The 24001-nt window shown below is 42.5% G+C and overlaps 2 protein-coding genes across 4 annotated transcripts; one reads left to right on the top strand and one right to left on the bottom strand.

The window, feature by feature from the left end:
- The first annotated feature begins 9085 nt into the window (after nucleotides 1–9085).
- Nucleotides 9086–13036, top strand: LOC118371806 (transmembrane protein 178A-like). Its single transcript, XM_035757424.2, has 4 exons — nucleotides 9086–9902; nucleotides 12000–12113; nucleotides 12245–12382; nucleotides 12499–13036. Exons 1-4 carry the CDS (start codon nucleotides 9395–9397, stop codon nucleotides 12744–12746), a joined length of 1008 nt encoding a protein of 335 aa, XP_035613317.1. The 5' UTR covers nucleotides 9086–9394; the 3' UTR covers nucleotides 12747–13036.
- A 658-nt stretch (nucleotides 13037–13694) lies between these two features.
- thumpd2 (THUMP domain containing 2) lies at nucleotides 13695–20043 on the bottom strand. 3 transcript variants are annotated; one of them, XM_035757421.2, is made up of 11 exons: nucleotides 19959–20029; nucleotides 19788–19846; nucleotides 19349–19466; nucleotides 18811–19226; nucleotides 18565–18642; nucleotides 15530–15582; nucleotides 15315–15402; nucleotides 15048–15119; nucleotides 14712–14826; nucleotides 14335–14455; nucleotides 13695–14194 (listed from the first exon to the last, which is right to left on the bottom strand). In XM_035757421.2, the coding sequence occupies exons 1-11, from the start codon at nucleotides 19972–19974 to the stop codon at nucleotides 13876–13878; spliced, it is 1455 nt and encodes a 484-aa protein (XP_035613314.1). In that variant the 5' UTR covers nucleotides 19975–20029; the 3' UTR covers nucleotides 13695–13875. The 3 variants fall into 3 exon arrangements, with proteins under 3 accessions (XP_035613314.1, XP_035613313.1, XP_035613316.1); XM_035757420.2 differs by having other exon boundaries at nucleotides 19788–20043; XM_035757423.2 differs by lacking the exon at nucleotides 19959–20029 and having other exon boundaries at nucleotides 18811–19203; nucleotides 19788–19802.
- Between the last annotated feature and the right edge of the window lie 3958 nt (nucleotides 20044–24001).

The raw sequence follows: 24001 nt of genomic DNA on the forward strand, positions 1-24001 counted from the left end.
CATCATGCTATGGGTTTGCTTGTCGCTAGCAGGAACTGGGGAGTTTAAGGTTCAAATGAAATAAGAAAGGAGCAAAGCCCAGGTAAAAAGTTAGAGGAAAACCCAGTCTGTCTTCTGAAAACCTTACCCTGGGATAGTTACATTTTTCAGCTGGACAATTACACAAATGGTCATGTCAAAGACACACCAGAATGTCTTTTCAAAAGGTGTATAAAAAATGTGAAGACTGTGCAAGGGTTGTGTAGACTTTCACTAGGCAGTGTAGATAATGACCACATAATATCACCAATACTGACCTCTATAGTGGCGCTCAATAAGTTCTTATACTTAGAAAGTATTGTAAATATAGAGGTCAGACAGGCATGTTGATACACAGAAGAGTGAGAGAATGTCTGTGTGGGTTGTCACTACTTATCAAAGCCATAAAGTCATAAACCCGCCTACAATTTATATTCTTAAAATTTGATTTGAAACCTAACCCTAACCTTAACACTGCTAACCTTATGCCTAACCTTAAATTATGAACAACAAAAAAACATTTTGACTTAGTGGCTGTGGTAACTAGCGGAATCCTCTATCTAGCCAACTTGGTCTTGTAATGAAGTGCTATGCAAGAATTATGACAGACCACGCAGGTGTCAACTGCTCCAATTGGAACATAGGCTACTGTAGCTATTGTGTTACAAGTATTTATACAATGGGTGAGTCTAATCCTGAATGCTGATTGGTTAAAACCGCATTCCAGCCGGTGTCTATTCAAGTTACCACCGGCCAAATCTATGACGTTAAAATGCCTATTTACTCTGTTCCATCTGACTGCACAATCCCCTGTCTCATCAGACAAGCAATTTATAAATTTGATCTCTACTCTAAAAAGCATCTAGACATTATCTCACATTTCTTTTAGACTAACATTAGTTTTCAACAGCTGAGATTTGTATAAACCTTGCTGTCTGTATCTCCGACATAGAATTAGAATATTGAAACATTGTTGCTATCTCCACCTGTCCCATAGTAATGAACGTGTCGGGAGTCGGTACGAGACACAGACAGGAAACGTTTCTCAACCAGTCGAAATCATGAATCAGCTGGCATCATTTTTATGGATATATACAAAGAATGTCAATAGAAAAAAAGTAAACCGAAAGGAAATGAAGCTGGTTTACAGTCTTTCCAGCTGCAGTTTGAAGTGATTTTTTTTAGCTGGGTTGTTGGCTAGTTCCTCTGAACAACAGTGTTCTGATGAGTGAGCACATTTTCTATGCCAGGCGAAAACGAGCCTCATTAGCTCATTGTTATGGATGTACCCAAATAAATGTCTCTAGAAAAGGGCTTAAACAAATGCAGCTACTTTGCTGTTATTCTGGCTGCCAGTATGGCAATCGAACGTTTAGAACGAACGAAGTCCATAGATACAGAACAAAGATAATAAATGACTGGGTCGTGTCTCTGGCAACCGAACCGATAGAACGAACGACCAGCCGGCTTGGGTTGCAAGGACTAAATCTTGAGGAAGAATGAAATAGTATGAATAAATTCATCAAAATAATGTTTTTAATGAAAGTATTCAGACCCCTTGACTTTTTCCACAGTTTGTTATGTTACAGTCCTATTCTAAAATGATTAAATTATATTTTTTTCGCCTCAATCTACACACAATACCCCATAATGACAAAACAAAAACAGGCTTTTAGAAATGTTTGCTAATTTATTACAAATATAAAACTGAAATATCACATTTACATAACTATTCTGACCCTTTACTCAATACTTTGTTGAAGCACATTGGCAGAGATTACAGCCTCGAGTCTTCTTGGGTATGATGCTACAAGCTTGGCACACTTGGGGAGTTTCTCCTATTCTTCTCTGCAGATCCTCTCAAGCTCTGTCAGGTTGGATGGGGAGCGAGCTGCACAGCTATTTTCAGATCTCTCCAGAGATGTTCACAAGTGGCGCAGTGGTCTAAGGCACTGCATCTCAGTGCAAGAGGCGTCACTACAGACCCTGGTTCAATGCCAGACCTTGGTTCAACTGGCCGTGTCTGGGAGTCCCATAGTGCGGAGCACAATTGGCCCAGTGTCCCCGGGTTAGGGTTTGCCTGGGGTAGGCCGTCAGTGTAAATAAGAATTTGTTCTTAACTGACTTGCCTAGTTAAATAAATAAAAACTGTTTGATCGGGTTCAAGTCCGAGCTCTGGCTGGGCCACTCAAGGACATTCCGAGAGTTGCCCCGAAGCCACTCCTACGTTGTCTTGGCTTTGTGCTTAGGGTCGTTGTCTTGTTGGAAGGTGAACCTTCGCCCCCAGTCTGAGGTCCTGAGCGCTCTGGAGAAGGTTTTCATCAAGGATCTCTCTGTAGTTTGCTCCGTTCATCTTTCCCTCGATCCTGACTAGTCTCCCAGTCCCTGCCGCTGAAAAACAGCCTGATGCTCCAACCACCATGCTTAAACGTAGGGATGGTGCCAGGTTTCCTCCAGACGTGATGCTTGGTATTCAGGCAAAATAGTTCAATCTTGGTTTCATCAGACAAGAGAATCTTGTTTCTCATGGTCTGAGAGTCTTTAGGTGCCTTTTGGCAAACTCCAAGCGGGCTGTTCTGTGCCTTTTACTGAGGAGTGGCATTGTGTGCCTTTCCAAATCATGCCGCCCCAGAATTAGTGTCACTACTTCGAACTTAGTAAGCCTCCATCTTCCTTTCAATGAAAGCAAGTCTGCATCGTCTAACACGGTGGGAAGCTCCACCAATAGGGCAACAGGACGCAAGTAGACTTGATCTTTGACCTCCGCAGTCCAGATCCTTCCATCTGCACCTGGTATCGTCTTCACTATCCATCCAATGGGCCATGAAGCTCGTGGTAGCTAAGGATCCACTATCATGGCTACTTTCAGTGGCGATTTTAGCATGTCAATCTTGGTGGGGCAAAAAATGTTTATGTGGGATGCATGCCAGCAAAGCCACCACACAACACAACATTAAACAATACATTAACTGCACTATAACGGTGACAAACGGTGCCCACAAACTGTTAGGGCTTACATACTGTAAAGCACCTAACCACCTTACCACTGCTCCACCTGGCATCAGCGGAGCCTTGTCTGGCAGCGAAACAGTTCATTCAGCCTCATTTACTGCTTTAAAAAAACATAGCTGATATAGCTGACTTGCTTAAACAAATGGGGTTTCTACTGACAATTGAGATGTACAAACTATGGTGTAAGGGGACGACAAGGGGATAAGAGGCCATCTGTAATTTCGATTAAGACATTAATGAGCGAGCTAGGGTGGATGTTGTCAATATAACTATTTGTTCAGCACTTTTGAAATGTACAACGACAGAATTCAGAACATGGGCCATTTTTACAGTGTTCTTCCTGTACACCCAGTCAGAACTGTAGAATAAATAAAGGGGGCATATAAGCAGAACATATTTGATGATTACAAATTAAATCAAATCAAAGTTTATTTGTCACGTGCGCCGAATACAACAGTGAAATGCTTACTTACAGGCTCCAACCAATAGTGCAAAAAAGGTATTAGGTGAACAATAGATAGGTAAAGAAATAAAACAACAGTAAAAAGACAGGCTGTACTGTAGCGAGGCTTTAAAAGTAACGAGGCTTCATACAGACACCGGTTAGTCAGGCTGATTGAGGTAGTATGTACAGTGGGGAGAACAAGTATTTGATACACTGCTGATTTTGCAGGTTTTCCTACTTACAAAGCATGTAGAGGTCTGTAATTTTTATCATAGGTACACTTCAACTGTGAGAGACGGAATCTAAAACAAAAATCCAGAAAATCACATCGTATGTTTTTTCAGTAATTAATTTGCATTTTACTGCATGACATAGGTATTTGATCACCTACCAACCAGTAAGAATTCCGTCTCTCACAGACCTGTTAGTTTTTCTTTAAGAAACCCTCCTATTCTCCGCTCATTACCTGTATTAACTGCACCTGTTTGAACTCGTTACCTTAATAAAAGACACCTGTCCACACACTCAATCAAACAGACTCCAACCTCTCCACAATGGCCAAGACCAGAGAGCGGTGTGTGACGACCCTCCCACTCTGTCTGCCGTATTCTCTCTTTGTTCTTATTTCCTTATTAGGATGCCGGTGGGCGGAGTTGGGAGGGTCGTCAGCTACATGGGAAACACCTGGGCCAGGTGTGTCCCAGGATAAAGAGACCTCTTCCACATTCATGGAAAAGACACTCTCCATGCAGACACCTTTCTGATTTTGTTGTGTTTCTTGGTGGCCTTTTGGTTGTTTACTTTGGCACCTTTCAACACCCTGCATTATCACATTCATGCATGCAAAACACTCACTTACACTACATTTACATTTTACATTTAAGTCATCTAGCAGACGCTCTTATCCAGAGCGACTTACAAATTGGTGCATTCACCTTATGACATCCAGTGGAACAGCCACTTTACAATAGTGCATCTAAATCTTTTAAGGGGGGTGAGAAGGATTACTTTATCCTATCCTAGGTATTCCTACACTACTGATTACTGTTTACACACACCATTGTATATTATACTTAGTTACTTGGTCCTTCTGTAGCTCAGTTGGTAGAGCATGGCGCTTGTAACGCCAGGGTAGTGGGTTCGATCCCGGGACCACCCATACGTAGAATGTATGCACACATGACTGTAAGTCGCTTTGGATAAAAGCGTCTGCTAAATGGCATATATTATTATTATTATATTATTAATAAATATATGTTTTGTTACTCCTTATCTCCATGTTGTCTCCCTTTTGTTACGGGCTTTGAGCCGGTTCGTGACGTGTAAGGACATCAGGGGTAAATTGTAGACCTGCACAAGGCTGGGATGGGCTACAGGACAATAGGCAAGCAGCTTGGTGAGAAGGCAACAACTGTTCGCGCAATTATTAGAAATTGAAGAAGTTCAAGATGACGGTCAATCACCCTCGGTCTGGGGCTCCATGCAAGATCTCACCTCGTGGGGCATCAATGATCATGAGGAAGGTGAGGGATCAACCCAGAACTACACGGCAGGACCTGGTCAATGACCTGAAGAAAGCTGGGACCACAGTCTCAAAGAAAACCTTTAGTAACACACTATGCCGTCATTGATTAAAATCCTGCTGCGCATGCAACGTCCCCCTGCTCAAGCCAGCGCATGTCCAGGCCTGTCTGAAGTTTGCCAATGACCATCTGGATGATCCAGAGGAGGAATGGGAGAAGGTCATGTGGTCTGATGAGACAAAAATAGAGCTTTTTGGTCTAAACACACAGCCAGGGCAACTAAGGAGTGGCTCCGTAAGAAGCATCTCAAGGTCCTGGAGTGGCCTAGCCAGTCTCCAGACCTGAACCCAATAGAAAATCTTTGGAGGGAGCTGAAAGTCCGTATTGCCCACCGACAGCCCCAAAACCTGAAGGATCTGGAGAAGGTCTGTATGGAAGAGTGGGCCAAAATCGGCAGTGTATGAAATACTTGTTCTCCCCACTGTACATGTAGATATGATTAAAGTGACTATGCATACATGATGAACAGAGATTAGCATTAGCGTAAAAGAGGGTGTTGGTGGGTGGGACACAATGCAGATAGCCCAGTTCGCCAATGTGCGGGAGCACTGGTGGTCGGCCAAATTGAGGTAGTATGTACATGTATAGCTAAAGTGACTATGCATATATGATAAACATAGAGTAGCAACAGCGTAAAAAAGAGGGGGTGGGGGGAACAATACAAATAGTCTGGGTAGCCATTTGATTACCTTTTCAGGAGCCTTGTGGCTTGAGGGAAAAACTGTTGAAAAGCCTTTTTTGACCTAGACTTGGCACTCCGGTACCACTTGCCATGCGGTAGTAGAGAGAACAGTCTATGACTGGGGTGGCTGGGGTCTTTGACAATTTTTAGGGGCTTCCTCTGACACTGCCTGGTGTAGAGGTCCTGGATGGCAGGCAGCTTAGCCCCAGTGATGTACTGGGCCGTACGCACTACCCTCTGTGCAACCAGTCAGGATGCTCTCGATGTTGCAGATGTAGAACCTTTTGAGGATCGCAGGACCCATGCCAAATCTTTTCAATTTCCTGAAGGGGAATATCAAATCAAATCAAAATCAAATCAAATGTATTTATATAGCCCTTCGTACATCAGCTGATATCTCAAAGTGCTGTACAGAAACCCAGCCTAAAACCCCAAACAGCAAGCAATGCAGGTGTAGAAGCACGGTGGCTAGGAAAAACTCCCTAGAAATGCCAAAACCTAGGAATAAACCTAGAGAGGAACCAGGCTATGTGGGGTGGCCAGTCCTCTTCTGGCTGTGCCGGGTGGAGATTATAACAGAACATGGCCAAGATGTTCAAATGTTCATAAATGACCAGCATGGTCGAATAATAACAAGGCAGAACAGTTGAAACTGGAGCAGCAGCACAGTCAAGTGGACCGGGGACAGCAAGGAGTCATCATGTCAGGTAGTCCTGGGGCACGGTCCTAGGGCTCAGGTCCTCCGAGAGAGAGAAAGAAAGAAAGAGAGAATTAGAGAGAGCATATGTGGGGTGGCCCGTCCTCTTCTGGCTCTGCCGGGTGGAGATTATAACAGAACATGGCCAAGATGTTCAAATGTTCATAAATGACCAGCATGGTCGAATAATAGTAAGGCAGAACAGTTGAAACTGGAGCAGCAGCATGGCCAGGTGGACTGGGGACAGCAAGGAGTCATCATGTCAGGTAGTCCTGGGGCATGGTCCTAGGCTTTGTTATGCCCTCTTCACGACTATCTTGGTGTGTTTGGACCATTCTAGTTTGATGTTGATGTGGCCACCGAGGAACTTGAAGCTCTCAACCTGCTCTACAGCCCAGTCGATGAGAATGGGGGTGTGCTCGGTCCTCCTTTTCCTGTAGTCCACAATCATCTCTTTAGTCTTGGTTACATTTCTCTAAAACAGGTTATAGGCTACATGTGCACCACCAAGACATAACAGTAGGGGAAATGAAGAGGTGAAAATAGACCAAATTATTAGGATGAGGAACATGGGCTACTAACAGCTTACTACACAATATACACTTAGTATTACTTTCGTAGCTACAGTATACACATCTCCCTGGCATATTACATCATTTATGCAGCAGTATACAAGACATTTATGGTCTCACATTGTGCTGTGCTCACTTGAACAGGAAGGTGGCGCGGTGGTCCTTCGTGGGCATATTTTGTTATCAAACTTTGTTGTCAAAGTCTGGCATTCTCTGGATTGATGGTGCTTTCAAGACAACTGGGAACTCGAAGAAAAAAAATCAAGGTTGAATCATGATGACGTCAGTGATCTTCTGGTCAATTTACAATTCAGAGTTGGATGAAAGTTCAAAACGTATTTTCGAAGTCGTAGCTCGTAGCTCGTAGCTCGTAGCTCGAGTTCCCAGCTGTCTTGAACTCACAGTTAGCCACTGATTCCTTCCAAACCACTCCTTGTTGAATTTGCGATTTCCAACTTGTTGTGAAATGTTTATGTCCAATGGCCAATGAGCAACGATACGTTTTATCTATAATTTCTCTTCATTATTTCTCTTCATATGACAAGGATTAAAAAGGATTTGCCAGTAGATTGTCGACTTGGTTCATGATGATGACTGCTAAGATTTTGAAAGTATGATGTTGACATGATCAGTCCAATCAAAGCTACTGCAGATATGTGATTTGAGGTATTTTTATCTGTGGTCAATGAACATGAGGCTTCTTGGATGGGCACTTCTAATGTAACTATATTGCAGCACCCAAGGGGCTTGAATTTTCGAAATCTCCATATTTTCTGCTGTCTTGCCACACTGCCACAGAAAGCACTGAGCTAGGCTGAAGCACATACATTTTGGAGCTCCCTTACTCAAGAAACCATGTTTGTATGCGGCTTTATTAACTCAATGATATATATATTTTTTTCCCATTGTTTGCAAACTGATATGTGACAAGTATTAAAGACAAAATAACATGCAAAACAGGCAAGCCCCCCCCAAAAAAATTATGGGTTGCCACTGGCCACTTTATACAATGTTGGTAACCCATTGTAAAAAAGTGATAATGCCCTTGAAGCTGGTGATTGGAGGATATATTGGCATGACGTGGTCTCGGGCCTAACAACACCCGTGCCAATATATCCTCCAAACACCAGCTTCTCGGGCATTATCACTTAATTAAAGAGCACCCTTGTTCTCAATTCCACCCTGTGGTGACATGGCAGTCATGCCTACTATGCAGTCTGAGTTGGGAAGAGGAATAGCCTTGTGTAGGACTGTCTGTCACTGAGGCTGCTTGCCAACACACCCCATAAATGCTTTTACGGTTTTTAATTTGTTTATTATCATTTATTTATTTAAGTCTACAAATGCAAGGAAAGCTTTGATTTTACGTTAATGTCTGCCTGCCTCACTGAACCAAACAGAAGAATAAATATCCTCTCATTTTATACCTAATAGCTGGAGTGGTTTATTTCCGCTGAATACTCTGGACAGGAATCCAGCCTTTAATTTCATGGATGGTTGTTCAACAGTAGGGAAGAGATTAACCGTGCTCCTATGTCAACACACCCGTGAGAAAAAAAGTTGGAGGGGTAAAAAGGTGAAAGTCAAACTCAGTCAATATTGATTAAAGACAGACAGCTAAGAAAGCTTTATTGAAGCTTCACTCCTATTGATGTACTTGCTCTTACTTTACAGAAGGCCTTTGATACATCGGCTCTGCTGAGTGCATATGAACAAATCAACAACACCCACTGAATGAGAAGCCAAATATACCTGTGTTAATGAATCTTCATAAGTGCACCATGTTCTGAGATGTCCATGTCCCCGTATCTACTAATGAAGCGGACTGGGAGGGGAAGGGAGACTTCTCTGAACAATGTCTCTGACCATGTTGCAGCATCATGTTAATCATTAGCCTAAATAGGTAGACTATTTTAATGCACTGTTTTGAAGTGTTTGTTCTGTGTTTCAACTATGATATCACTAAAGAAATGATGAAAAACACATATAGGTTATGATAATGACAGGAAACATTGTTGCTATTAAAAATAATTATATTAAATTATATTATAATAAGTAGTAGTGGTGTTATCATGACTCTCGTGCCACAGGGACTTTTATTAGTAGCGACGCACTGCTGCGCTGACAGAATGATTGACACTTCATCGCGCGCTCTGTGCGCAGCACCTGTTTTGATCCCGCAAAACTGGAAATCCGAAGCACAGCACACAGAGAGTCGGCCGCGCACAGGTTACAGATATACACACCTCATGCCACATTTATAGGATATACTGAAGTCAGCGAGTCGACGAAGTGGGAGAGCAGGAACACGAGTCGGGTTATTCTTGTGCCTGCACCCAGCCGGAGATGCCAGGACTTTACAGCCTTTTCGGCATCATGTAGGACATGATGAAGCCCTGCACACCCGTGTTGATTAGGAGGAGTGAAGCGGACGGAGTGACAGATGCTTCCTTGACCAACTCTTCAAATGTTGATGACCGAAGGATGGAGAAACAGACCTTGGTGACAGCTATCAGTTTGTCCATGAGCCTGGCGTCACTGGTGCTTCTCATCACCGCTATCATGACTGACCACTGGTACGAGACGGACACCACACGGCACAGGCAGAACTGCGACCAGTTCGGTCCGGACGCCAACGAACACAAGAACCGGTTGATGCCCATCTATCACCTGCCCCTGATGGACAGCAGCAATCCTCGGAGGAACCAGGCGCTGCTCCGGGCGATCCACGTCGGGAGTAGAGAGGAGCTCCTGGAAAATTGGAGGTCCATTTTGGGAATGGGAATTTTAGAAACGGAATGCGGGCGCCCCATTTTCTCCACTTACTCTGGACTTTGGAGGAAATGTTATTATCTAGGAAAGGACAAGGACATCGACAACCTCATATCCAAGGGTAAGAGATGCGGTGGGGAATTTGACCCGGGGCCCAGTGCGGTGCAGTGAAACCGCATCCCTTGGAGATATTACTTAACATCCGACCCAATATACAGGCCTATAACTTTCCTGAAAGAAATAGTAGGACTTTTTGTAAATGCAATGCTGTTCAATGGTCATTTCAATTCATCATATATCCATTGATCCTTGAAAAAAACTCACGAGTTTAGTAGGCTACAACTGACTTAAACCCACTATAACCCAAAATGTAGTTGCTTTTGTTGTAATTTCAGTGTTTGTAAACAAACGATGTATAGCTTCAAAACATGTTTTAAACTATCATGTTGTCCTCTGAGATTCTGTGTGGGTCTAGCCCATCTGTAAGCCATGGTTGTGTATATTTGTGTCCATAACAAATCTATTAATTTGGATAACCACTATGGCCTAGGTGTGTAGACAGGTTGCATGCGTGGTAGAGTGTGTCCACCATACAGACCTCAGAGAAGCTCTCTGATCTGATCAGTTTCAGACTGCATCTGTCAGAAATCAAGGTCATTACATTTGACCTGACACCAAAGCCATTCTAGGAAGTGTTGGATGTGTTCAATATACATTATATTTCTATGATCCATATCATTTACATGAGGATAGAACATGATATCAATATGAATACATGTGAATAGATTAATGGACACCTTCTGTACATAACATGCTGTGAACTCAATCAATTGGAAACTTGCTCAAAAGCTCAAAATCGTGGAGTTGAGTTTGGTCAGCTAGGGTTCTCAAATAAAAAATGAGTATACCAATTAATATAGTGACAATGGAAATGTCAGTAGGCCAACATTTTGTAATATTGGTATATAGTTTGTGGAAGGGGAGCAGTTCAGATCCCTGCCATACTTAATGCCACAATTCTACTGAATTACAGTTAATATAAGGAAATCAGTCAATTGAAATAAGGCCCTAATCTATGGATTTCACATGACTCGGCAAAGGTGCAGCCATGGGTGGGCCTGGGAGGGCACAAACCCTCACCACTTGGGAGCCAGGCCCAGCCTATCTGAAATAGCTTTCTCACAAAGGGATTTATTACAGACAGAAATACCCCTAATTTTCATCAGCAGTCTGGGTAGCTGTCTCAGACGACCCCGCAGGTGAAGAAGCCTGATGTGGAGGTCCTGGGCAGGCGTGGTTACACGTGATCTGCGGTTGTGAGTCTGGTTGGACGTACTGCCAAATTCAATAAAATGATGTTGGAGGCAGCGTATGATAAAGAAAATCGCATTCAATTCTCTGGCAATAGCTCAGGTGGACTATCTTGCAGTCAGCAAGTCAATAGCACTTTTTCTCAACACTTGAGACATTGGCGGCATTGTGTTGTGTTACAAAAGCTGCACATTTTTTTCTGACCTTTTATTGTCCCCAGCATAAGGTGAACCTGTTTAAGGATCATGATGTTTAATCAGCTTCTTGATTTGCCACACCTGTCAGGTGGATGGATTATCTTGGCAAATATTAAATGCTCACTAACAGGGATGTAAACAAATTTGTGCACAAAATTTGAGAGAAATAAGCTTTTTGTGCGTATGGAACATTTCTAGGATCAGTTATTTCAGATCATGAAAAATGGGACCAACACTTTACATGTTGCGTTTATATTGTTGTTCAGTACACATCACTCCAAAACATGTTAGTTATCACAGATGTAGTAGACCTATTTGGGTTGGTGCGGCATTTCCACGTTTGGCTTTTACTAGTCTAGAGGAAGTCAAATGTGCCATCTTGTGGGTAAAATTCTAACTTACAGCCTCTAAAACCCTATTATGAAGTCTGTTCACATGATATGTAGGTCTGAATATCAAAGTAAACCTTATCGTGTACGTGACTATACCATAGCAACTAATTATAGAGTTAAGATGCTAGAATAAATCATGGCATTAAAGTGAAAGTAGACCCCCTTGGGCTTTATAAAGTCTAGAAACAGGGGAGTCTACTTAATAAATGAGTACAGCTTTTCTCAAGACAACTGTCCTTGAGAAACACTTGCCCTTTTCTATATTTTGGCCTTAACCTGATACACATTATGTTCACACAAGTTATTGTCTCTGTGCAGGTATAGCCCAGCGATGCACCATCATCAAGTACCATTTCTCCCAGCCCATACGGCTCCGCAACATCCCTCTCAACCTGACCCGCACCATCCAGCAGGACGAGTGGCACCTCTTACGTAAGATCCTTTTCTCATTATGAAGGAGGTTCCCCGATGGGCCTGATTCATTCAGACATCCTATTACTCTCCCACTACCTTCCATTCAAAAGGAGGGCATATATTAATTTACATTTACTTCCCGATGTCAGACCTGAGGCGGATCACAGCAGGGTTTCTAGGCATGGCGGCAGCCGTTCTGTTGTGTGGCTGCATCGTGGCGTCTGTCAGCTTCGCCTGGGAGAAGTCTCTCACTCAGCACGTCTCTGGGCTGCTCTTTCTCATGGCAGGTACTGTTACACCCACCCTCAAAAAAAATCACCTGATTGTGATAGTCTGTTTTCTTAAACAACTGATTTTTCTTGCACATTCTCCTCCTCTCTTTGCGGTCCCTCTTCCTTCTTAGGGATCTTCAGCACCATCTCCCTGTGTACCTACGCGGCCAACGTGTCCTACGACCTGGCCAGGGTCCCTCCCTTCATCTACGGGCTGCCTGCTGACGTGGAGCATGGCTACAGCTGGTCCAGCTTCTGTGCCTGGCTCAGTCTGGGGCTGACGGTGACGTCTGGATGCATGTGCACCACCTTCCCCATCCTCAGCTGTAGCAGCAGCAAAGCCCAGCAGGGCAAGGGTGCCCCCAACGCCGGTGTCTGACACACACCTTGCTGCGTTTGATATACACTTTGCTGTGTGTTACACACACACTGAGCTGCAGCAAGGGCTTGTAGGAAGAAAGAGTCTAATATGTCTGTGTCCGACACACCCCTTTACTGTGTCGGACACACCTCTTACTGAATCTTTCACATCAACAGCCTGCTGACCAAGCCCATCCCCAGACATCTGTCTGACACTGCTGCAGCAGGCGCCTGGGACTAACATTAGACCCTGCATCTAAATCTAGGTTACCTCCATGGAGCAAAACATTCTGGAATTGTGGAAGTATTGAACCATCAATGTTGGCTTCACCCCTGCATTCAGGCTTTGTCTGGGGCCTTTATGCAATTATGTCTGTGATTCAGCCTACTGCTACATTTCCATATTTCCTATGTGTGATCAGAATTCAGTGTCATGCAAATAACTGTCAAATCACTGGTGGGAAAACAGAGGCCTTGACGTGTCATCAAAAATGATAGAAAGTTATTTGAAAGGAAAATAACTATAGAAAAGAAGATTGAATTTCTAGAAAGATGTGGCTCAAACTGACATTGATATGTACTCTGACCATAATGGATCAAGCAGAATATACTTAGAATAGCAGATCTCTAACCAAAATTGTAAGGACATCCATTAATCCTCTTGTCAATGGACACAGACAAACCCCTGTGCATACGCAACTAAACCCCCCATCAATGGATACCAACCCCTAATCCTCCCAGTGGAACCTAAGCAGAGTGTATCTACCTTAGTCTCAGTGGATGTATTCTGTAATCTAATCCCAGACAGTGTATAATTGTTGGATGTGAGTCATTGTCTGATTGGGTAAATAGAGCTGCAGAATTTCAGACTCCTGAGAAGTGAAACTGAGGAACTCAAGAACTATGCATTATTTCCTTCCACCATTAACAAAGTAATTGGAAATATAGAATAAAAGTAGTAACACAATTGGGTTTGACATTCTATGACATTGAAGCATTTCTCTTCATTTTGTGGTAGTACAGTACATGTCGGTGAAATTATAACCATGCCAAATTGATACAGTGATGTTCTGTGTTTCACAGGTGGTATTGTCTTTGAAGTGTGTGCGAATGTCTCTTGAATCCAGTGTATCCATCTCCTAAAAGTCTCACTCGGGCTCCACTATGCAGGGGTTGAGTGTGTGTATACAGTGAGGTCCACTGAGTGTGGTAGTAGCAGTCAGTATCTTGACATACTTGTGAATAAGAGCATCTATAGCTCCCAGGCTCACTCTGTGGTAGCTTAGGGGCTGTAGTGAGGGGAAAAGGCTTGGGGTATGGGAGGGGTCCACATCCCCTCCTAATCCCACCCCAGTCCCCTCTCCCTGGGTGTGTGAGGTTACTGGTCTGGGGGTCATGCTTTTCTTCAGCAGGCAGGAGAGCTGGGGACTAAGCAGCAAAACCAGGGTCCCACCCACACGGAGAACTCTGAAAAAACATGCATGTTTGATTGATTAATATAAATCAATCAATAAGCAATTCCTCTCAACTTTTGCTGTATCCTGAATGTTTATTTGAGAAATTATGAAATTGGGATACGTGATACTACAGTTAGCTAAATACAATACCTTTCCATCTCTCTCACAATCACTGGAAGAGAGGCAGCCATGTCAGTCTTGGTGCCAAACTTCTTCCCAAAAGGGACGTCACAGACAACGACATCCACACTACAGGAAGGCAGTGGAATCTCTTCACAAAAAGGAGGAAAACGAGGAGAAATGAATTAAATCAGGAAATCATGCAGAATAATTTACTGCATTGTGGGTAACCAAATACTATAATACCTACAGTATATCAGGGACAACTGCTACATGTATTAAAACACCTAATTTGATCTACAGTACATACGTCAGAATTAACCACATTTTTATGAAGTCATACATGACAAATGGTCATAAACAGCATACTTCACAATAACTCATGTGTAGTGGATTGGCATTCCTACCCTTGGATGATGCCTGCAGCAGCTGCACCCTATCCCCAAACTTTGAAAACTCCACATTCTGATCAGCTTTCACTAACTGAGACTCATCAATGTCCAGACCCAGGAAAAAGGCATCCTGTTTAGAGAAAAAACCCCACTATGAATTTCTGAACAAAACAACATATTTAAGTGGAATTATACAAATGTAATGGAATTAAAAAAGGATCAGCATGTTTACAACATTTTTCTGTCAATTACATCCCTTAACTACATCCACATCAAAAATATAACACAAGCATCCCACATGACATGAAATTAAAATGGGATCAAAATAAAAGGTTCCCTCAGAAGACTCACCTGATATTCATGTGCAGCTTCCAGTAGAATAGTTCCCACTCCACACATCGGGTCTATCACACAAGAGCCAGGCTGGTAGAGAGAGGAGAGAATACATTCAGAACACACTAGGCCAAGCGTCGGTGTGAGAAGAGAACAACATAGTTGGCCCTTTTGATGTTAACACAGAACCTCAGAACACAACCAAACATCAAAGAGAGGAAGAGGAGACCAAACACATGAGCTGGAGAGAGGAACTCCTTCCATGCCATGAGGTAGCTACAGTACCTTGATGTCTGACAGAGAGGCCATGGCCCAGGCTATAGTGGATCTCAGCCCAGTAGTCTTCATATAACTCCGGTTGGCTAAAGGAAGCCTGGCGAGAAAGAGGGAAGCGTACACTATTAGACATAGTCAACTAGAAGAGATATCCAGAAGGAAATAGACATTGAATACAGTTGTCGACACAGAGGGCAAGAACAGGTTCTGATCATGTCACCAACCTGAGGAGAGGTATCCCGAGGACACAGTGGTCATCACTCATATACACATTCACCTACAGAGGAAACACATGATATACAGTGCATTCAGAAAGTATTCTGACCCCTTGACTTTTTCCACATTTTGTTACGTTACAGCCTTATTCTAAATTGATTCAATTTATTACCTTCACACAATACCCCACAATGACTAAGCGAAAACAGGTTTATAGACATCTTTTGCAAATGTATCAAAATAAAACCTATTCATATAAGTATTCAGACCTTTAGCTATGAGACTTGAAATTGAGCTCAGGTGCATCCTGTTTCCATTGATCATCCTTGAGATGTTTCTACAACTTGATTGGAGTCCACCTGTGGTAAATTCAATTGATCGAACAACGATTTCAAAAGGGCACAAACCTGTCTATATAAGGTCCCACAGTTGACAGTGCATGTCAGAGCAAAAACCAAGCAATGAGGTTGAATGAATTGTCCATAGAGCTCTGAGACCAAAACATTTCTGCAGTATTGAAGGTCCCCAAGAACACAGTGCCTCCATCATTCTTAAATGGAAGTAGTTTGGAACCACCAAGACTCTTCCTAGAGCTGGCCGCCCGGCCAAACTGAATAATCGGGGGAGAAGGTCCTTGGTCAGGGAGGTGACCAAGAACCCTGATGGTCACTTTGAAAGAGCTACAGAGTTTCTCTATGGTGATGGGAGAACCTTACAGAAGGACAACAATCTCTGCAGCAGTTCACCAATCAGGCCTTTGTGGCAGAGTGGCCAGATGGAAGCCACTCCTCAGTAAAAGGCACATGACAGCCCGCTTGGAGTTTGCCAAAAGGGCACCTAAAGACTCTCAGACCATGAGAAACAAGATTGTCCAGTCTGATGAAATCAAGATTGAACTCTTTGGCCTGAATGCCAAGCGTCACACCTGGAGGAAACCTGGCACCATCCCTACGGTGAAGCATAGTGGTGGCAACATCATGCTGTTGGGATGTATTTCAGGGGCAGGGACTGGGAGACTAGTCCGGATCGAGGGAAAGATGAACGGAGTAAACTACAGAGAGATCCTTAATGAAAACCTGAACAAGAGCGCTCAGGGCCTCAGACTGGAGTGAATGTTCACCTCAAGCAGCACGACACAATCTCCTTGTGGTCTGTGGAATTTTGTCCCACTCCTCTTCAATAGCTGTGCAAAGTTGCTGGATATTGGCGGGAACTGGAACACGCTGTTGTACTTGTTGAGCATCCCCCAGAGCATCCCAAAACATGCTCAATGGGTGACATGTCTGGTGAGTATGCAGGCCATGGAAGAAAATCTAATTTTATTTGTCACAGGCGCCAAATACAACACCTTACCGTGAAATGCTTACTTACAAGCCATTAACCAACAATGCAGTTAAGAAAATAGAGTTAAGAACATATTTATTGGGATATTTTCAGCTTCCAGGAATTGTGTACAGATCCTTGTGTACAGACATAGGGTCATGCATTATCATGGTGACACATGAGGTGATGGTGGCAGATGAATGGCACGACAATGAGACTCAGGATCTCATCATGGCATCTCTGTGCATTCAAATTGCCATCGACAATTGTTTATTGTCCATAGCTTATGCCTGTCCATACCATGACCCCACGGCTACCATTGGGCACTCTGTTCACACCGTTGACATCAGCAAACAGCTCCATACAGGTGGTCGGTGGTTGTAAACCCGGTTGGAAGTACTGCCAAACTCTAAAATGACACTGGAGGCAGCTTATGGCAGAGAAACGAACATTCAATTCCAACTTTGCGTTTATTTTTGTTCAGTGTATAAACAGTATCGTCAACATGCCTGACTGCATAATATTTAAATGGACTTTGACACCTGGCATGGTCAGACAAAGAAATATGAGAATCTCCTCACAGGTTGTGGTAATCATCCAATTATGGTTATGGCAAAATGAATATAACCTCCAGATTACCTCCATGTTAGGGTGATGACCATGTACGGTTAACATTACCTCCATGTTAGGGTGATGACCATGTATGGTTCATATTCCTCCAGATTAACTCCATGTTAGGGTGATGACCATGTACGGTTAACATTACCTCCATGTTAGGGTGATGACCATGTATGGTTCATATTCCTCCAGATTAACTCCATGTTAGGGTGATGACCATGTACGGTTAACATTACCTCCATGTTAGGGTGATGACCATGTATGGTTCATATTCCTCCAGATTAACTCCATGTTAGGGTGATGACCATGTATGGTTAACATTACCTCCATGTTAGCGTGATGACCATGTACGGTTAACATTACCTCCATGTTAGGGTGATGACCATGTACGGTTAACATTACCTCCATGTTAGGGTGATGACCATGTATGGTTCATATTCCTCCAGATTACCTCCATGTTAGGGTGATGACCATGTACGGTTAACATTACCTCCATGTTAGGGTGATGACCATGTACGGTTAACATTACCTCCATGTTAGGGTGATGACCATGTATGGTTAACATTACCTCCATGTTAGGGTGATGACCATGTACGGTTAACATTACCTCCATGTTAGGGTGATGGCCATGTATGGTTAACATTACCTCCATGTTAGGGTGATGACCATGTATGGTTAACATTACCTCCATGTTAGGGTGATGACCATGTATGGTTAACATTACCTCCATGTTAGGGGGATGACCATGTATGGTTAACATTACCTCCATGACCATTATGGTTAACATTACCTCCATGTTAGGGGGATGACCATGTATGGTTAACATTACCTCCATGTTAGGGTGATGGCCATGTATGGTTAACATTACCTCCATGTTAGGGTGATGACCATGTATGGTTAACATTACCTCCATGTTAGGGTGATGACCATGTATGGTTAACATTACCTCCATGTTAGGGGGATGACCATGTATGGTTAACATTACCTCCATGTTAGGGTGATGGCCATGTATGGTTAACATTACCTCCATGTTAGGGTGATGACCATGTATGGTTAACATTACCTCCATGTTAGGGTGATGACCATGTATGGTTCATATTACCTCCAGATCTGGTTTCCTCAGGTCCACTCTCCAGCCCAGCTGTCTGCTCGCCACTGTTCCAATGATCCTACTCAGATCCTAGACAGACACCATCACAAACAGGACAAAGTCAAATCCTCCTCTATCACCTCATTAAAAAAACACAATAACCTGAAACCTACCAGACTAAACACCTGTTCTTATAGGTTGAAGTTCCATTGAGAAGCAAAGATGTGACAAATACCTTCTCTCCTCCAAAGTGCATACCTGGGGAGAGAAAAGTCTGGACAGGGCCCCACTGCACCGACAGTTCACTCTGAAAGACACTGTGGATGTCTTTCTGTCACGGATGCCTTCTCTACGGTTCTCTTCATCTTTGTCCCCTGCAACACAGTTTACACTTCCAGAGTCTTCTGTTGATGAAATGTGATCCTTGCTTAGTCCTAATTCTCGTCTCTCCCCCCCTAGTCCCAGCTTCTGTGTTCCATTTGGTCCGTTACAAGTTGACCCCTCAACACCACTCTCTTCCTCCATCTTCCTCTTCCTCCCTGGTAGGGCCAAGCTCAAGGTACAGTCGCTTCTCATCATCAGGTCTCTCTGCAGGCATCTCCATGACAACACAGCTCTGGTCCAGTCACTTCCATCACCCATGAGCCTTGACTGGATACCAGAGGGTGTTTTAGCTGAGTGTGACAGAAAAATAACTACAGTAAAAATATAAAGTCCTGTGCAAACCATTTAATTGCAGCTTCATACTTTTAATCAGGGAGGATAAATATTCACACAGAATATTTGGTAGGCTTACCTGTTGGGGCCGAGAGTCGCTTTAGAAGTAGAAACAGCCTCTCTGCAGATTTCAGCTCCCTCACTTGCTTTATTTCAAAAGAGGTGGTGAAGAACACTTTTCCAGGGATGTGATCCACCTAAACAATACACATTATTTAGTGCAAACTAAGAATTCCCTAACATTTAACCATGTCAACAACATGAACTTAACAGTTGTTAATAAGAAAAGATTAATAGAGAGCCAGGATGTACGATTGGCTTTTTTTCCAAGCAGCCAACCTATGCAATATGCATGCGCAGTCAGCGGCCTGGCTTCCGGCTAGTTAAGAGGAAGACCATTTTATATAAACGGTATTACTTTATTGGCTAGTGTTTCATATAAATGCATTGCACATTATTACTACCGTTAGCTACACGAATACTGTAGCCTGGAACTAACTTATGTCTTGACTACTCACATCTTTGGCTGCAAGTTTGGTCTTCACCTCCTGAATCAGGAAAGGCTCCATGCCGTTCCCTGCGGTGCAATAGAACTTTAGAGCAGCACGCTGACAATTTGAGTCGTTCATACTGTCGAGTTTAGAAATGCTAAGCTATAAAAGTAAAACTCGAAATCTCTATGCCAGTACCTACGTGGGCTGCCATGTTGTTTTGTTTACACGGAAACGGAAATACCGAAGAGGCAACTGGTTATTTCCGCGATGACCAGCAGAGGTTGCTTTAGCACTACAAAAGAGCCTCAATAACACAACTGACATTTGCTAGTTACCACAATCACAAAGTCGTAAACCCCGCCTATTTCTAAAATGTATCAACGTTATTTTAAACCTAACCTTAACCACACTGTTAACCTTATGCCCACCACTAACCTTAGATTAAGATCAAAAAGCAAATTTGTGTTTTCATAATTTTTTTTTAACGATATAGCCAACTTTGACTGTGGCTGTGGTAACTAGTGATAACCCTGAGAGTTGGGTTATACAAGTGAATAATGCCATGGAAGGAAATAGCACTTTAGGAATGTTTCTGTGAATCATCCTTTGAATGTGCCAGAGTTGCTCATACATTTTCATGTAGATTTGCATGATCACATAGAAGGCATCCAAATAAAATGCATCAAGACTTAAATGGATGAACTGTTTGGGAGAGTGTTGTAAGTTGAGCCATTTTTTACATTCAGTATGACTCCGTCAAGGGAAATATAGTATTATTTCTAACAAAGATATCTACATAGATTTCAGGATGTATTGTATTCCTGGAAATAAACATGACAGTTTACAAAACATAGCTTGTGAAGAAATGTTTTTAAAAGTATCTTGGTACATCTTACCTTGTATTTGGGGTCAGTTGAAAAGAAGGACTGGATAAATTGAGAGCCCTACACTTTTCTGTGCTGTATTAAATATTACCCTTTGAAAACCACGTCTCTTTATTTCCAATACACAATTCATCACAATCATTTTTTGTTGTATTTGAATAATTTTCTTAATCATCATTTTTTAACACAGGCGTAACACCTAAAAACATTTGTGTACTGTTTTAAACACTTTGCATAGGCCAGGCCCTGGTGTTACCTTATATCCCAGCGATAATTTCTTGCTTTAGAAAACACTTACATTGGCTAAACTTACCCCGTGGCCATTGACTCAATTTACCCCAAGGTACATTTTTGACATATATTAGCCCCTACAGTTACAAGGATTCACTTTCATGCTCAGGTTTAGGACTTCATGTTGAAGCTAATAGAGACCCCAACTGATGTATAGAACAATCTTAAAATGATCTACTTCGGTTTAGATACAAGAATCATGAAAACTCTAACACAATAAATGCAAATCTGTTTTTTGGACCTAACTTGTTACCACTTTTTCCATGTGGTTTCTTCCTTTACAGACTCCATGAAATGACGACCTCTTCCTAAATATTTGGTCAAATTATAAATGTTGTGTATGGTTTCCTAGAAACAAGGGTTGTCTCAACTAACCTTTTTACTCAACTTACCTAACTCTTCCCTAAACAGGCTTCCATAATGTCTCTGGCATTGAAAGCAATGATTATTTGGGGGAACTTTCTCTTAATCTTTTCAACTCTCAATCACCATGAATCTCCCTCTGTGACCGTCTTTACTACAGCACAGAATGTTCCACTGACATTCGAGACCAGGTGTTCTGACATGCTGAGAAGACATGTGCGTACTTGCATATTAAAGTGTTGTCATCTCTCTGAAATGTGTTTGTTTTGTTTAAATATCTAGGCCTACTTCCATAGTTCTGACGTGCATTAGATTGAATGAACACAACATTACATTGAATTCACACGAAAAAATAATAATTTTGAGTCTTACAATAGAATGACCCTTGTTGCAAAAAATTCCTCAACCCTGATAGAAAGCGCTTCCCTGTAATTTAAGGGCTAATGACACCGTAACATTGTATAACATTATTGTAAGATTAACATTTGACAGAATTAGTTACAATTCGGTCAAAGTTAATGACTGAGAGATAGACCTATTATTTTCTTCAAAATGTCTGACGAAGGCCAGCCTTGGACATCCAACTTGACACAACTGTGAGAAGCATTGGAGTCAACATGGGCCAGCATCCCTTTGGAACGACACCTCGTGAGACTGTTCTGACAGGGTGAAGATGTTCTTAATGTTTTGTACACTCCATGTAAATTAATAACGCCATTTAGCAGACACTTTTATCCAAAGCAACTTTCAGTGATGCATGCATTTTACCTACAGGTGGGTCCAGCGGGAATCAAACCCACAAACCTTGGTGTTGCAAGCGCCATGCTTTATCTACTGAGTAACACAGGACCACCATGTAACAATGGGTTATCATATTGTTGTCGTTGAATGGAAACAATCTTTTTTTTTCAGAATCACTGCAGCAGATTGTTCTAATAACAAATCTCTAATAATCGTGGCATGAAGTCATGTTCTATTTGAACAACACCATTTGAATTTGACATCTAGGCCTACATCTCTGCATGTTTCTCCTGCTAGTTAATTATTTTAAAATTCTCATTTCAGACTCTTCATCAGTGCGATATATTAGATGTATCCATGTAGAAACTAGACATTAATACTGTTTCACGAGCTGCCATTTGAAATAATTAGCTTCACTCTTCTGGTTAAATGCTACATTGTTTAAAATGGTGGACCAGCCTTAGAACTGGCATGATCTATCGCTCTGCATTAACTTGTTTTTATTTTCTACGCCCCATAAAACAGAGAAGGGAACGGGGAGTACAGAGGACTAACTGGGAGAGTAGCTATAAGGAAACAACAGGGCAATCATACAACTTCATCGCCACGTCTAATTACTGCATATTAGCTGTAAAATCTTTATGCACTGTTAGGGGTAAATAAACTCTGAGTGAGATGTCTTCACTATAATGACATTGTTTCACTGATTAATTAATCCGCCATTTTGATAAGCAGAGTTAATCTCTTTGGGACCTGTATTGTATGTCTGACTGGACACCAAGGGCCATACAAACCAATTAAATGTTATTTCGCTCTGAGCCTCATTCTCCAACATTACACTTCATCAAGCTATCTCAGTGTCTATCCCGTCTCTACTAACCACGTCCTAACCCGACCTTTACAAGCTGTAATGTAGCCTCAGAGACTGGCTGAGACAAGACACGCAACTCAGTCTCTCCCTCTCTCTCTGTATCTGACCATATTTGAGTGTGTTAATACTGGGTTGCACTCCCCCCCACACACATTTTGCCCTCAGAACAGCCTCAATTTGTCAGGGCATAGACTCTACAAGGTGTCCCAATAGGAATGCTGGCCCATGTTGACTCCTACGCTTCCCACAGTTGTGGCAAGTTGGCTGGATGTCCTTTGGGTGGTGGACCATTCTTGATAAATACGGGAAACTGTTGAGTGTGAAAAACCCAGCAGTGCTGCAGTTCTTGACATAAACTGGTATGCCTGGCACCTACTACCATACCCTGTTCAAATGCACTTAAATATGTTGTATTGCCCATTCACCCTCTGAATGGCACACATACACAATCCATGTCTCAATTGTCTCAAGGGATAAAAATCCTCTTTCAACCTGTCCCCCCTTTATCTACACTGATTGAAGTGGATTTAACAGGTGACATCAATAAGGGATCATAGGTTGCACCTGGATTCACCTGGTCAGTCTATGTCGTGGAAAGAGCAGGTGTTCTTAGTGTTTTGTATAATAGTGTACATTCCAACTATGACCATAGAAGAGAAAACAATGTGATTTATATTGTGTTTACTGAATGTTAAAAAGTTAAAAGTCAAATCAAATCAAATGTATTTATATAGCCCTTCGTACATCAGCTGATATCTCAAAGTGCTGTACAGAAACCCAGCCTAAAACCCCAAACAGCAAGCAATGCAGGTGTAGAAGCACGGTGGCTAGGAAAAACTCCCTAGAAATGCCAAAACCTAGGAAGAAACCTAGAGAGGAACCAGGCTATGTGGGGTGGCCACTCCTCTTCTGGCTGTGCCGGGTGGAGATTATAACAGAACATGGCCAAGATGTTCAAATGTTCATAAATGACCAGCATGGTCGAATAATAATAAGGCAGAACAGTTGAAACTGGAGCAGTAGCACGGCCAGGTGGACTGGGGACAGCAAGGAGTCATCATGTCAGGTAGTCCTGGGGCATGGTCCTA

This window comes from Oncorhynchus keta, chromosome 36 (assembly GCF_023373465.1).
Source record: "Oncorhynchus keta strain PuntledgeMale-10-30-2019 chromosome 36, Oket_V2, whole genome shotgun sequence".
Lineage (NCBI taxonomy): Eukaryota > Metazoa > Chordata > Actinopteri > Salmoniformes > Salmonidae > Oncorhynchus > Oncorhynchus keta.